Source organism: Leptonychotes weddellii, chromosome 15, assembly GCF_054177405.1.
Source record: "Leptonychotes weddellii isolate Sample4059 chromosome 15, ASM5417740v2, whole genome shotgun sequence".
NCBI classification, from domain to species: Eukaryota; Metazoa; Chordata; class Mammalia; order Carnivora; family Phocidae; genus Leptonychotes; species Leptonychotes weddellii.
In genome coordinates this window covers 25623520-25639507 of record NC_138383.1, presented here as the reverse complement: position 1 = coordinate 25639507, position 15988 = coordinate 25623520, and the positions used below count along the sequence as shown (strand labels likewise).

At 39.5% G+C, this 15988-nt stretch overlaps 1 protein-coding gene across 1 annotated transcript in view; it reads right to left on the bottom strand.

The window, feature by feature from the left end:
• Positions 1-5114: 5114 nt before the first annotated feature.
• STXBP4 (syntaxin binding protein 4) overlaps positions 5115-15988 on the bottom strand; it is a 165353-nt gene continuing 154479 nt past the window's right edge. Inside the window, exon 18 of the mRNA XM_081805248.1 lies at positions 5115-10532. Within this exon, the coding sequence (XP_081661374.1) occupies positions 10418-10532 (115 nt within the window). The 3' untranslated portion in view covers positions 5115-10417. The remainder of the gene's footprint in view (positions 10533-15988) is intronic.

The window sequence follows — 15988 nt, the reverse complement described above, 5'->3', positions numbered from 1 at the left end:
TCTACCACTCTCGTGAACATTAGCCCTGCAGGCTTTCACTCCTGACACCCAGCATCTGCATCTCTTTGTTGGAGATGCAGGAAAGTACTTTTTCCACACAGACTAGAAGTGCCTGGAAATGTACATCTTCCTCCTAGGCCTCCCGTGCTTAACCAATGACTGATGGTGCAGGGGTATAAACACTGTGCACTTCCTGGCCTCTGACTTGTACAGCTGAGACAGGACCTACACTGTCTCCAGAGCTCACCTGTGGGGCTGAGCCTACGTGCCCTCCAAACCCCCATAGTGGGTTTTGCTTGACATCACACCCTTGTGTGGGTGTCCCTCTCTCCTTTTGTGTTTATCTTATTTCTCTATGTCCCTACTGTTTTTTCCTTTTTTTAAAGATTTTATTTATTTATTTGACAGAGAGAGAGAGAAAGAGCACAAGTAGGCAGAGTGGCAGGCAGATGGAGAGGGAGAAACAGGCTCTCCGCTGAGCAGGGAGCCGGACATGGGGCTCGATCCCAAGACCCCAGGATCACGACCCGAGCCGAAGGCAGCCACTTAATGGACGGAGCCACCCAGGCGCCCCTGTTTTTTCCTCCTTAATTCACAGAAATCCTCATCTCAGGGGAACCGAACATATTACAAGATGTGTCTTATGATCAATGATGTCCTGCAGTTTCCGTTGGCCAGGCAACCATAATGATATAGTTGTCTTTGCCCGTGCATGCATGAGCTTGGTTGTTTCTCCTATGGAATCGATGAACCATTACACCTTCACTTTTCAGTGAATAAAGCATTTAAGGACTATTTGAGGAAGGGATGTGCATCTTGATTGCTGTCTAAAAATCTTCTATTAAATCCTTTTGAAAAGATTAAAAAAATGCCACCATCAAAATGGCAGAATAGATGTCAAAGACTAGGGAGAAACATCCTAGAGACAGGAGTGGACCATTCCTTCAAGAAATGCTCCATTTTGATGGCAGAGAGGATATTATTGTGAAAATTATGTGGATACAAAAAAGAGATTCAGAAGAGTTCCATTCTGAATATCCAGAAGTTTTAGGAATATCACAATTTATTTGTGTTTCACTTTCCTTTCTTTATATACATGATAAAAATCTATGTTCAAACAGCTCTTAGATTTACTTAAAGGGGCCATAAGAAAAAAATTCAAAGTACTGTGTCATATTTTAAATGCCTCTTTTTTTTTTTTTCCATTTTTAGTGATACATAAAATAATGGCAAGTCTTATAATGGGTAGAGACTTAAGTTTGGTGAAATACTAGTCAAGAATATGTTACTCAAAGAAACAGAAGGAATATAATCAATGAACAATCTTGACAACATTGAGAAAACAGATTATTTCACAGATTTCTCATCATCTATGATTCATAGCAGGAGATCCATTGCTGAGTAAGGACCACCAGTTTGGTCATATTCTTGAAATTTTGCAGACTTTGGTCTATTAAACATTTCATATTCCTCCAAAGTGTGTATATGTGTGTAGATGTGGTACATATATGCACGGAAGGCATGTACACACACACGCGTGTGTGCACACACACATGCACACACCCTATTTCCTTCAGATTTTCCTTTAATGGAGCACTTTTACCATTGAGGGAAGTAATCCATGCATTTAATTTGGGGCCAGCCTTTTATTTATTATTTGTGGGGTTCACAAAACTAGATACAACTCATGTGATCCCCACACAAAAATAAATCATCTGCCATTAGATTAAAGGCATGGATTACTTCTCCAGAATGGTAAAAGTGCTCAGCATATAGATATAGGACCTGCCCTCCAACATCGTTTCATATTCCCTTTCAGATTAATACTTGACCTGGACTGTCTATATGCCAAGGTAATAAGCCTACTATCCACTCAATTTGTTTTGTCCTCCTGTTTTCCCTTCCTGTATTTTGATGGATGGATTTCTCCATTGTGAAACAGCAACAGTCGAGCAATTCCGGTGGGCTTAGTTATAGACGGGATAATTTCTGCACTTTCAGAGTACTGTGGCAACACATAGCTCCCTTGTGCCAAATCAATTCTTCAGCAACATGATTAATTAACCTGTAAGAGCAGAAGTTCGAATGCTGTTGCCTTGAAATGCACCAATCTTGTATTTTGCTTTTAGGCTTTTTCTACCCTTCCATGCCCAAATCATTCTGTTTTGTTTTTTCAAAACCTTGGGCAAATCGACAATGTCTGAGTATGTGCTTTACAATCCTTCCACTGCAATCATACTGTGAGTTTTATGGCCAAATATAGGCAGCATACACTTTCTCATTCAGCAATATACATTATGTTGTTCTAACATTAGTAGAACTAGCAAGTGTAGACAGGTTTAAACTCCCACCTCATTTTCTTTTTCATTCACTTTGTCTTTCTCTGCTAGAAGCAGGAAACAGCTAAACGGGTTTTTGAGAACAATAAATTACTTTTTAAAAAAGATTTATTTATTTATTTTAGAGAGAGAGAAAGAGAGAGAGGGAGAGAGAATCTTCAGCAGACTCCCCACTGAGGGCAGAGCCTGATGCGGGGCTTAATCCCTTGATCCTGGGATCATGACCTGAACAAAAATCAAGAGTCGGCCACTTAACTGACTGAGCCACCCAGGTGCCCCAACAATAAGTTACTTTAAAAATGTCTTCTGTAATCATTTATTGATTACTGTACCATGCCTTGTGTGAGGGATAAAAAAATAACATATGGACTTTGACTTACAGGGCTCCAAGTCTAGTAGGCAAGATACATGCCTCTGTTTGCTGTCCAAATTAATTGCAAATACAGTGTAATAAAGGCTTTATTAAAAGGCTGATTTATCCCCCTAGCTGCTGGTGTTGGGTGGGATAGCCGCAGTGAGAGAGACTAGTCGGCTTTATCCAGAGTTCTGATTTTCGTTACCACATGGAGAGAGGAGGCACAAGAGCGTGGGTAGAGGGACACCTGGGTGGCTCAGTCAGTTGAGCATCTGCCTTTGACTTGGGTCATGATCCTGGGGTCCTGGGATCGAGCCCTGCATCGGGCTCCCTGCTCAGCTGGGAGTCTGCTTCTCCCTCTGCCCCTCCCCTGCTTGTGTGCTCTCTCTCTCTGGCAAATGAATAAATAAATAAAATCTTAAAAAAAAAAAAAAAGAGCATGGGTAGGATCAGATTTCAAGCCTTTAAGACTCAGTAACCCAGCACACTGGGTAAAATTAAATTAGTAAATAAATGCAGTAACCCAGTGCATGTCTGGACATTGATAGAGTACCAGTGCTGGGCATGGGGGAGGAGCATGTGCCAAGATCTTCAAGGAATCGGTGAATAGAAAATGCGTCTTGAAGGATAGGAAGGAATCTGATGAGGAAATGAGGCTGGAGAGAAAGTGGAAAGGGTCAGATAATGCCAGGTGCTAGGGAACTACTAAGAGTAGAAGGGGGAGCAATAGAATCAAATATGGGCTTCAGAAAGATAATTCTGCAGAAATATGGTGGGCATGTTGACAGGGACGGGTATGCCAGAGAGGCAGGAAGGCATAGTGTCTACATTGCTGTTATTCAGGTAATAAATGGGAAAGATCTGAAAAACAGATAGGCAGCGTTTGCATGGAACACAGGAAAGGCAATGTTTTAAAGAAATGTTCTAGAAACAGTACCTGTCTTATTTTTTGTTCCAAACTCACCAAGCATAGAAGTCATTGCCTGAGAGGGCAGAGGCAGAGGAAGGCCAAGAGTGTTACTCTAAAGGAGCTTCCTCCATGAGGAAGAACACATCAGGAGTAGGGAATTAATGACCTTGAACAACACTAATCTCAGCCAACTTGCAGTTCCCTCTGTTCTTTGGAGTCATTGCTAGATTCCAGGAGGTTTATCTAGTGCCAAGGCACTCTGGGTTTGGATGGCTTGATGTCACTGTCCGAACTGAGTTTCACTGAGAGGCCGTGTGGATTGAATGGAAAAAGTCCTCACTCAGGTCCTGTGGGGTTTCTGCTACTCTTCACAGAAACCAATTTGATCTTCCACGCTGGACCACATTGGGCTGGAGGAAGCTCACTGAAGTTGTCCAAGGCCCCATCTGCATAGACACTAGATGCAGTCATTTCCATCCTAGGGACAGTGAGGAATGGGTCTCCTCTGCTCTCAAAACTAACAAATATAATTGGGGTTTTGCTGCTCCCAGAAAGTGGCCCAGGAAGTGAGGCCCAGGCCCCTTTCTCTGAGCCCCACCAACATTTTTGTTCTTTCTTCCCTCCCACAGCCACGGGAATTATTTCCTAGATAGAGAGTAGGAAAGCCTTGCTCATCTTCCTCGTATACACCCACAAACTTCTGATCTGAATCACAACTCCTTTCCAGTTTCCTAAGGAACCAGACTTTTGAAACTCAAAAGAGCATATGCTGATCTCACACCCCTTTCTTGAGGCAAGAACATTAAATGGCCCAGAAATTCAAATATGTGATCAAGAAGAGGGAGAAAGAAAATAAATGGGAAAACCTTTGGTTAATTTCAGTTGAACTTCCTCTGTATAAAATATAATCACATGGGGGCTAGGATCATGTCTGTCTTGCATTGCATCTCTTGTACTTAGCAAAGTATCTGGCACTTGTTAAGTGTTTAAGTGAATAAATGAATACAAATGCATGAAAGTTAAACTGGGGACTAAGCCTTGGTTATGGATAGTACATTACACATTCAATTTGGCAAGTATGTATTGAACACCTACTATGTGACAGGTAATATGCGAGATCCTCTTTGATAGTGCTAGATCCTTCCTACAGTACGAACAAGACAAATAAATCCCTGCCTTCATGGAGCTTACTCCCATTGTTAATAAGGAAGACAATAAACAAACAAATCATTACAAACTGGTAAGTAATGGAGAAGAAATAAACAGTGAAGTAATAGAGAATAATTTAGTGATGTGAGAATGGGGGGGTGGGGGGTGCAGTGAGAGCTATTAATCTGATTGCACTTTCCCTCAAACTATCCCAACCCCTGAAAGTAAAAAATCAAACTTAAAAAAAATTAATGAAAGTAGTATTAGTTAGACATAAAGACATATGAAGAAAGCGCATACAGAATTTCATGTAACATTTAGATAATCATCATGCAGGCACAGTAATACCACATCTGGAGAGTTGTGGTTAAAACACCTCAGGTATTTTATTTCTCAAGTTAAGTTCCCATGGGCATATTCTGTTTAAAGTTCGTCTCCTCAAAAGCTACGTGCAATAAGTTGTTTTAATGGTAGTTCAGTTCTTTCTGTTCTGTGGATGGTAAAATTGAAGTCTGTTGGCCTCTGAAAGTTGCAGTTCACTTTAGCAGAGAAAATAAAAATATCCATTTCCCCCCAGAAGAAGGATAATATTTTCTAATTTTGCAAACACTTTATGGAGGTATCATTTGATTCTGTATTTTTACAGCTGCTTAACATTTATTATTGGAGAGCCCCTTCTCACAGTATGTTTCTCTTTCATTTCTAGTCAAGGGGTGTTAATATTATTTTGGAATTATTCGAATTTAAGAGAGTGATAAAGGGCCTCGCTTCAGGGGTTCTTACTAAACAAATCCCCGACTTCTTACTCCTTTAAGGAAAAATAAAAGGTTTTTGAGGAAAAAGGAAAGAAAGGAAAGGTTTTAGATTATGAGTTTCTTGGTTTGGGAATCAGAACTATTTGGTGTGGTAACTTCAAGACCTTGCATCTTGTCTGGCATTTGGCAGGTGCTCAGGAAATGGCTGATGAGTTGAATTGGTTTGAGAAGAGTCAGGGGATTACCCTCCTCCATATACAGATGGGGAAACCGAGGCTTAAAGAACTTGCAGATGTGTTTGCATTGTGTTTTGCGCTTTACTAAGGGCTCTCACCCAAGTTAGCTCATTAAGAGTGGGTTTTCACCATTATATATAAAGTAGGAAATGTCAGTAAAAAGAGGAGAGTAATGATGTGTTCAACAGACAGTGAATTAGTCGTTGCCAGACTCCCCTATATAAAGCAAGGCATTCTCTGCTGCTAAGGGACAACTAAAACCTAATGGTGAAAAAAATTCAGGTCCTTAGACAATGATAAAAAGAGGATTACTCTTCTAAGGACAAAAACAATCAGAAAAGTTATTGGCAATCTTTGCACTATAAAAAGTCCTATAATATATAGAAAACAAACTCTCATACACCATTGGTGGTGGTGTAAATTGGTCCTATTTTATTGGAGGCGAATTTTTGAATATCTACCAAAAAATAAAATGAACAAACCTTTGACAGAGCAATTTGCTTTTATGAATGTATTCCCACCATAGACCTACTGGCTCAAGAGTGCATGTAGATATGAAGAAAAGAATTTAATGAATGTAAGAATGTTTACTGTGACATTGTAACAGAAGACAACTTGTAACAGCTTAAGGGTTCATCAACAGCCTGATAGCTGCAGAAACTACCAGTTATCTGGGTAGTGTTATTTTACACAGACATTTGAAACAGAACAATCTATGTATTGACATGAAAAAGTGACCACAATGAATTATGTCAAGAGCAAGCTGCTTAACAGTAAACAATGAGTAAAAATACTCATCAAAATATTTGTGATGACTACTTCTGGAAAGTGAGATGAGCTATTTTTTTCACTTTATACAATTCCATACTACTTGATTTTTCAATGGAAATAGATTATTTTTAACATCTGGAAGTTAAAGAGAAGCTGTTCCAACTCTGGCCACCTGAGAAGCTTTTTACTTTTCAACCAAGAATAAGAGAACCCAGGAAATGGTTATTTTGTCCTACTTTGCTATAGTGCTTCACACTGTGCTTGGCACAGTATTGATGCTCAGTAAGTACCCTGAGAATAAAGGAGTAAGGATGACCAACCCTGGTCACTCTTTCATGAGGTGAGGTGGAAGGACATAAGAGCATTGAGATTTTCTAACCCTGGAATCTGAGCCAGTGGGTCAACAGAGAAGTTTATCACATCAATAGGGTTGATTTATATTAAAGGAAGACTGGCTAGATAAACATCAACTCACCAAAAAATAATCTGGGGGTTCTGTCTGCATTGGATAAGGATTCTTAATGAGTCCCACCATATTTCTTTGAGTGTCTCTTGGGAGCATTTATCTGTTGGTTTGGAGGTCATAGAAGCATAAAGAGGAAGAAATCTCAGATGTGCCAATTCAGACCCTGAACCTCCTCAGTACCATTCCCATAAGGAGTTCAGATTGAATGCTTCCTGGGATAGTGCTTTCACTTCCTCCAGGGGAATTCTTTCCTGATGAGCCCTAACTCCCAGAGCGTTCCTGGTGGCACAGAACTGGAATCTGCCCCTTTGGAGAACTGACCCACAGACCTAGCTCTGCCCCCCAGTGTCACACATGATGGACCTGAGCAGCTCTGCAGAGTGGTTTAAGAGAGTGGGCTGTGCCACACCTGCCTTGAACTCTACCTTCCACATGTAGGTGCCCTGTGACCCTTAGGCAAAGACTAGCAACTGTCTCCAATTCTAAATTTCTTCTTTACAAAATGGGGATGATTATAGTTTCTACCTCATGGGGTTGTTGTAAGAAGATAATGAAGTAATCTGTGCAAACTGCCCATCGCAATGTATGGCACAAAATGCTCAACAAAGAATATCATTGCAATTTTCATAGGCCTTTTCCATGAGGTATTCCATGAGGAAGCAAGGAAGAAAGTGGCACAAAATAGCAAAGTTAACATATGAGGTGTCTGTCACTAAAATGCATGCCTGAGGACCTTGATTTCAAGTGACTCTAGCGTCTCCTCTGTGTTTTCTTAGAAACAAACTAGAAAAACACTCCTAGTAGGGGGAGGGAAATATCATACCATTAATTTAGCAACAACCAAAAGCCTGTACTTTCACAATTATAGACACTAACTTATAAAAGTAACTTCAGGTGTTTGAGAATCTCACTCACCTCTGGGGGACACAAGGAAAGAGCTCCCTCAGGGACTTCTCTCAAAACTTGTCTCCCTGAAGCTTGCTAATATTCACATAGCTGTCAGGAGAAGCACGAGTTTTCTTCAGCCATTCTGAAACTTTTCTCAGGGCTAATGACTGCCTATCAGTCTGGATTTGACTTTATGCTATTATTCAAGATGTAAATTATAAATCCTATATATATATTCAGGAGTGAATCTGGGAGCACAACATAGACCTATATTTACAATATACATACATCTATATTACGTGCCATATGAAACTTAGTAGACTAGGAGACTTTAGGATCTAGGTCCCATCTTGACCTGGCCACTAACTCACTCTGTGACCTCTTATGATCTCAGTTGACTCATCTATAAAATGGTTACAATTGAGGATTCTTACACTGTATTCTAAGGAGCGATAGGTTTGCACAGCTGTGCTGGGGGCTCCTTTAATTGTGCCTCAGGCTTCTCTCATTTCAAGTAGAGCAGCAATATTAAAAAAAAAAAATCTGTTACATATATTGGGATTCTGCCTAAGAATTCATTTGAAAAATGAGTCTTTTTCTCCAAAAGATGTTTGAAAATGACTGAATCACATGATTCTCAAGGTTGGAGTTCCTTTCTCGTAATTGTTTTTCAGAGGTGGGGAGAGAGTGAAGAGGACAAGGAGGAGGAGGAGGGAGGGAGTGGTGAGAAGAGACCACGGTGAAAAACAGTAACTTCTCGGTCTTACCAGGCATGGTCTGGGAACAGGCTATTCTGATTAATTAATGATTCTTACTCACTTTCTTCCTAAGTATATTACCTAACCAAATCATAATATTGGATATGATTAAATCCCTTTTTATCATTCAGTTGGTACCTAACTAATGCCCAGGACATTTAAAATGACTTCCTCCCCACTCCGCCCCAATCCCCAGCCCCAGGTTTAAATCACTAAACTGAGAGAAAACCTTTAACCCTCCAAGTCAACGGCTCCTTCCTTCCAGGAACTGTCTAGTGGCATCCTTACAATAAAATAGCTTAAGATGAAAAGTGTGATCAGTTTGGAGGGTGATATCAGCAATCATGAGACCAGTCTTGAACTCACAGCAGGAGAGTTCACGGAGGAGTCCCGATAGCAGAGGAGATTCCAGATGCTCCTCTTCTCATTAGCAGCCCACAAATGTTCCCTCTGGCAAGGGCAGCCTAAGCAGGGCAGACCCCTGATGGGAGCCAGTCCCTTTACTGTAGAAAAATGTGAGCTGCTCAAAGAAGCCTGTTGGAAGGGCATCACGGAGCTGTGCCCTGACGTGGTGAAGGTTTGGGGGTGAGGGGTTTATAGGAAAATAGTGGGGTTATGTGGGGGGCCCTGTCTGAGTGAAGAGGTGCCTCTGAATCTCCGTGGCCGCTGGAGTGCACAACTGTGGAGCTCAGCTGTATCAACAGAACAGCGGTGGCCTGTGTGTTGGGCTGTGAACTCCCTCTGCAGGGAGAGCAGGGTGCAGTGGAAAGGGCGCTGGACGCGGAGTCAGAAGACAGGTGTGACTCAGCCCCGGGACAAGGTGCTTCAATTCTGAACCACTATTTCCCTAACGAAAAACAAGAATAAAAATACCCACAGGATCTGTCTCACAGGCATGTTGTGTGGTTTAAATAAAACAGGGTCTGAGAAGTATTTAGTAAATGAGCAAGCCCCATACGCGTGTAAACTATATTCCGTAGCCTATGAAATAGTTGTCCAAATGTGATCCTTAAGAAACCCCCAAAAGCTTGCTCAGATCACTTTCCTAAGATAATAATATAAAAGATTAGTGACTTATCAAATAAATGAAGTGCTTCACTGTGTTTATATAATTTTCCAGTAAGTCTTAATCATAAAAACCGTGGTATCTGATACTCTATAAAGAACTATATATAAAATTACAAATCTAATTGTATATGAAAAAATATACATATTATAAAATCTAATTATATGTGATTTCAAAAAACGCAACTAGACAATTCTTAAAGAACTACTGTAGTGGCAACTGATCTTATAAATGTATACAGTTATATCAGAAAGTTTCATCATACCAGATGCTCTCACTCATACATGGAATTTAAGAAACAAACCAAATGAACAAAGGAAAAAAGAGAACAAAAAAACAGACTCTTGAATACAGATAACAAGAGGGTTGTTGCCAGAGGGGAGGTGGGTGGGGGGATGGACGAAATAGATAAAAGGGATTAAGAGTACCCTCATCGTGATGAGCACGGAGTAGTGTACAGAATTGTTGAATCACTATATTGTACAGCTGAAACGAATATAACACTATATGTTAATTACACTTCAATAAAACAAAAAAATGCTCATCACAAGCAAAAAAAAAAAAAAAAAGTTTTACAAAAGTAGCCTAACTCTAGAGTCTCTATTTCAGAACTTCAGTAAGTAGTGTGTGTTTTGCTCCTATTTTAGACCATTGCATGTTGGGAGTCATCCACGTAGAATGAGATGTTAGAAGACCATGGAGCTCAGCTTCCTACAGAAGACCATCAGCTCTTCTGATCGGGAAATTCTCTGGAACAATCCTCTTCATTCTCGTCTGAGCAGGACAGGTTCAGTGCACTCATCACAGGATGGATCCAGGATGTCGTCTGTGTTACATGACTTGAGAAGAACAAGGAATGCAATTATAATCTGAAAGATTGCCTGTCCTTCTACCCATCTGCACACGTCCTGATCCCAGGGACACTGCTTCCTCCCTACAGCAGCTCCTTGTGACAGGAAGCAACTGGAACTCCATCCAATAGTTTTAAAAAGTCTTGGATAGGTTTTAAGGTTCAACCAAACCCATTTCTTTCTTTCTTCTTTGGTAAAAAGGAATGTAGGAGAACGTGTGATCTTTGACTCCTTGCTTTTCCTTACCCAACATTCAGTCAGCAAGTCCTGGGACTGTCTTGCTGAAACATCTGTGGGGTCTTTTACTTCCTCTCCTCTTCTAGTGCTATAGCCTGGGTCACGGAAAATGCTTGTCTCTCTGCCTGTTCTGGTTCTTTGTTAATTCAATCTCTACTCCAGCCAAGAGATCTTTCTAAATGACAAATCAGACACTGTTGCTTGCCTGCTAAAAATTCAGTGCCATCCCATGCCTTCTGGATCAAATACATACTTCCATAGTATGAAATATCTTGATTTTTTTTTTTTACCTGCCTCGATCATACTTTCTTCTCTGCTACAGTCTTCCTTCCTCCCATTTTGTTTATCTAGTTAACTCTTACTAATTCCAAAGAATCAATCTTCCTCAAAATTCCTCCAATCTGTGCTCCTGATGTTATCTCTTATTACACTCTGTTATGAGTGCCTGTTTATCTTCAGTAAAGAAGAAAGAAGTTACTTTGTTAAGAAGCTCTTTGAGGGCAGGAACTGTGTTTCTTGTCTGAATTTATGGTGCTTAACATGTGTGAAGAACGAACGACGAGGCATTTCAGGGAAGAACACAAGCAGAGGTAGGGAAGGATGTGCAACAGGTATAGGGCATGTTCAGGGAGTGCTGAGACATCGCAACCTGGGCCCCTCCCTGGTGGATGGTGTTTCTCAGACCTTGTATCCAACACTCAGCCTTTGGTGGAAAGAATCTCTTAAATCCACCACTATCTGCCCAGCTCCTGAGTGTTGGACAGACAGCTACCAGAATTAGGATGATTTGTTTCTTCTTCTTCTTCTTTTTTTTTTTGGCAGTGAATTTACCTATTTTGTTTCTTCTTCCTGGATACTCTTTCTTTCACTGGCTTACCCCTCTGCCCTCATCCATCTAGATCAGTCTCCCTGACCCCTATCCTATCCAGACTCAACCATGGAAAGTAGCATCATGTCTGTCTATGGGTTGGCACTTAGGAGGATCAAATAAGATGGGGGGGGGGGTGTCTAAAAGTTTCTCCTACATCACAGAGTAACATTTCCAAAGTCTGTTTTTAAAGGGTTTTTAGTAACTTATGTAAAGAAGATAATTCTATGGTCGAATAAGTTTGAGATTCATTAGGTTAAATAAAGCTAAATGGGTTTCTTTACTGCAGGATTTCCCTAAGCCTTAACTATATTAACATGTTCTATGACTCAACAGCAGTTTGCAGTATTATTCAAACTAACATGCCCCTGTCGGCACACACAGGACTAGTATTCCACAGAGCACAATTTGGGAACTATCACAAAAATGCACTTAACTTTATTGGCTGTTGAGGACAATAACTGACAATGTTGGACTTAGTACAAATAGGCAGTTTCACTGTCAGTGGTGATTTGGTTTATTTTTGACCCTATATCCCAAATTCTATGCATATTCCCCAATACAAATTGTTCAACTCCTCAGTTTAAATATTAAAACTTATCTTTCCATGGAAGATCATTGAAAGCTTCATGATGGGGTAAACGAATTCAAGTTGTTTTAAGAATCAAGGTGAAGGTGGCAAGGCTCAAACATCTTCGTAATTTCAAAAGTACAGAGTGTGGTTAAGTGGTACAAAGAATCATTCTTCTCTTGACAGTAATCCACATTACTATTATCTCTTTAAAATGGTTTATGGTTTAATGGAATTTCTTATTATGGAGGCTAAACTTACTAAAGCATTGGATTCTGCACAGGTTAACTTCATTTCAAGGTCTTGGGGGCAGGTGGGGGGGTGTTAGGGAAAGCTGGAAGTCTGCCTAAATTGAAAGTGGTTTTAAAGAAATACTAATGAGTGTAAGATAAGAGGGCCAGGATGCTGCTGCAAGGTGAAATGAGGACACATCATTCTGTACAAAGCACCTGTTTAAAACCAAAAGGAAAAACTTGATGAGACAGTTTTGCTAATTTTAAAATATTGGTGTATTTACTTTGATGTTTACCAGCACATTTATAATATCTTAGTCCAAAGAAGAGACTTTAAATTATTATAAATCCTCCCTCCCCAACAATGTCCCTGAGTTAGGGAGTGTGGGAAGGAAGGCAAACAGGAACCACCAACTCAGGGACAAGTTTCAGGTGCACGCTTTCCTAGCAGACTTTCTGAAAAATAATATTCTTGGGGCGCCTGGGTTGCTCAGTCGTTAAGCGTCTGCCTTCGGCTCAGGTCATGATCCCAGGGTCCTGGGATTGAGCCCCACATCGGGCTCCCTGCTCTGCGGGAGGCCTGCTTCTCCCTCTCCCACTCCCCCCGCTTGTGTTCTCTCTCTTGCTGTGTCTGTCTCTGTCAAATAAATAAAATCTTAAAAAAAAAAATAACATTCTTATGCTTAAACTATTATAACTGTTAGATATGGACATTCCATTAAATTTATAATGTAAACTAAGCAAAAGCAAAATGTCTAAGGAAGAAATGTAGTTACTGACTCTGAACAATGACTATGAGAAAGTTCCACTAGAAGGTCATCCTTACCAGGAAACTTCATTAAGTGCTTTTTTAAATCAACAAATCTACATCTGATCTTTTCCCAAATACAAAAGTTACATCATACAATATTAATTAAGCTTATGTTCACAATATACTTCTTGCTATCTGTTTAAAAAACACACACCTGAACACCAAACGTGCAATTACAACAGCTACTTACTAGGAAAACAACAACAAAACAACCAACAAAGGGATAAGGTTTCTATGCTTCAAGTACATATTTCACACCTAGGTCTTTTTTTTTTTTTTTAAAGATTTTATTTATTTATTTGAGACAGAGAGAATGAGAGAGAGCACATGAAAGTGGGGAGGGTCAGAGGGAGAAGCAGACTCCCTGCCGAGCAGGGAGCCCGATGCGGGACTCCATCCAGGGACTCCAGAATCATGACCTGAGCCGAAGGCAGTCGCTTAACCAACTGAGCCACGCAGGCGCCCACACCTAGGTCTTTTGTACAAACAAAAACCAAAGCTTCTAAAACTCAGGTAGTGCATGTGAAGTGCCTGGCAAAGAGTAGATATTCAATAAGTGATCATGGCTAGTTTTTTTGTTTTTGTTTTTGATAATTAGAACTTTGTGATTATTTCAAGAAAAACCTGGAATTCTTCCTATGATGCTGGAACAGGGCCAGCTGTGTGTAGACCATTCAATTTTATGTCCTGGTGAGCATTGTGCCTAAAGAGCTTTGACATAATCGGTATGATGAGATAATCCCAGCTTTACTGGCTTGGAGAACATTCTAGTATTAGAGATACCTCCTCTCTGATTTGTGTGCTTGGTAGCTCAACTGAGAAGAGAGAAAAAATCAGCCCTGTTGACTCTGTTTAATTAATAAAGACCCCATGGTTCATAAAGTGAGATGCTCCTACTTAGTATGAAAAATTTAGAGGTCTGGAGAATAAATGAGACTGACTATGGAACCTAAAAATCTTCCATTTGAACATACAGTACCTCTGGCAAATGTTCCTGCGGAGAGTGCATCTGACCTGATTTGGGGAGCAATCAACAGCAGTTCAGATATATCTGAAAATCTAAAAAGCATACTACTACTTGCCCCTGAGTGACGGCCAAATCTGTTGTTGGGAAACAGAAATATTCGATCTAGGAAGATGACAGTGTTGTGTCTTTTTCTTTTATAATATTAGTCAATTGAAAGACATATTTTAGGGCTTATAAAAAAGAGCCCTAACAGAACATGCTTTATTTTATTGGCAAAGAAATGTAAGTGAATTGTTTAAATCCCATTATAATTACCCTCCTTATGTTTCTTACCTCCTAGCATGCAAAATGCTTTCTTTTAAAATAAAAATTTAGGACAGCCTTTGAGAGAAAAATGGTTTAAAGACAAAAAGTGCACTAGCTTTGAAGAAATTCATTCTTAATAACCATCTGTGATGATGAAAGAGGTTCTTCTGTTAAACTCCATTGTGAATAACACTATTTATATATCATTGTGAATTTAGCAAGATTTCATATATAATTTTATCATGTTGAAGATAAGGTCGCAAAATAATGAGACTAAGTAATTAACTTGCAATGTCCTTTTTTTGTGGGGGTGGGGGATAATCCTATGCATATAATATTCATATGAACAAGAAAATAAAGACAAGTAATATATGTTAATTCAATCTGCTTCTGACATCAGTATCTTGGAATTACTGGAAAATTTTACAACTGGCCATAAAGTGCAAGTAGTAATAACAATAAAAGATTTATACTTAAAAAAGAATCCCAATTGAAAACAAATTAGAAGGTAAGAACAGAAAGTGAACCGTGTCAATAAAATTATCAAAAAGTCACCAAACCTTGGTGAGGCAGTGTGTAATCTTGCCAGACACTGGTTATGAGAATGACTAGGAATTAGTAATATGAAGAATCCATTCCAAAACATATTTAAGAGAAAATTACAAGCTGTTTGTTACCACTGACAGATAAGGAGTTCCCTCTTACATAATTTTGGAAATACATCCCTAAAATCAAAATGGATATTTCTTAGTAATTAGCTTTGTAAACATCACAAAACAGTTCCAGTATTTTGTAATTAAACATTTGGAAATCCAGGGGGACTCTGACCAAATATTAGCAGGATCCCATCCAAATATTTATGGTCTTCAAGACAAATTTCTTTTTGCTACATATTTATGGCAATTTATATAAAAATACATATCTTTTGAAAAATTGAAAAATCCAATTAAAAAACCTTTACAACTCAGATATCACATTATTATAAGAATCTAAAGCTATAGTCATATATTACTTATGCATAATATTGGAAAAAACTGCTGTCACTAGACTTGTAAAAGATGAACACTGAAAATTCCTGAGAAAAATATGAAAAATATAAATTATATCCTTTAAATCATATACACAGGTTTAGATTGCTGTCAATTACTGTACAAAGCCAAACATCCCAGGTCCAGAGCTGATACAAAGAAACTGTCCTACAGTCACAGATTACAGCTTTGGGCAACTCTTAAAAATTGATGCTGTTTTTCACTGTGATAGGATTAAAGAATACAGAAGGCCCCAAAGAACATGTCCCATTGGTACTTATACACTGGACTATTAGACATTAATAAACATAGAATTTTCAAGTTGGTATATTCGTACATTCTCATGTCCCCTTTGGCAGGGCCCACCAAACTTTATGTTCTCCCTTCCATATCACAGAGTTGTTACCAGGAGGCAGCTGCCTG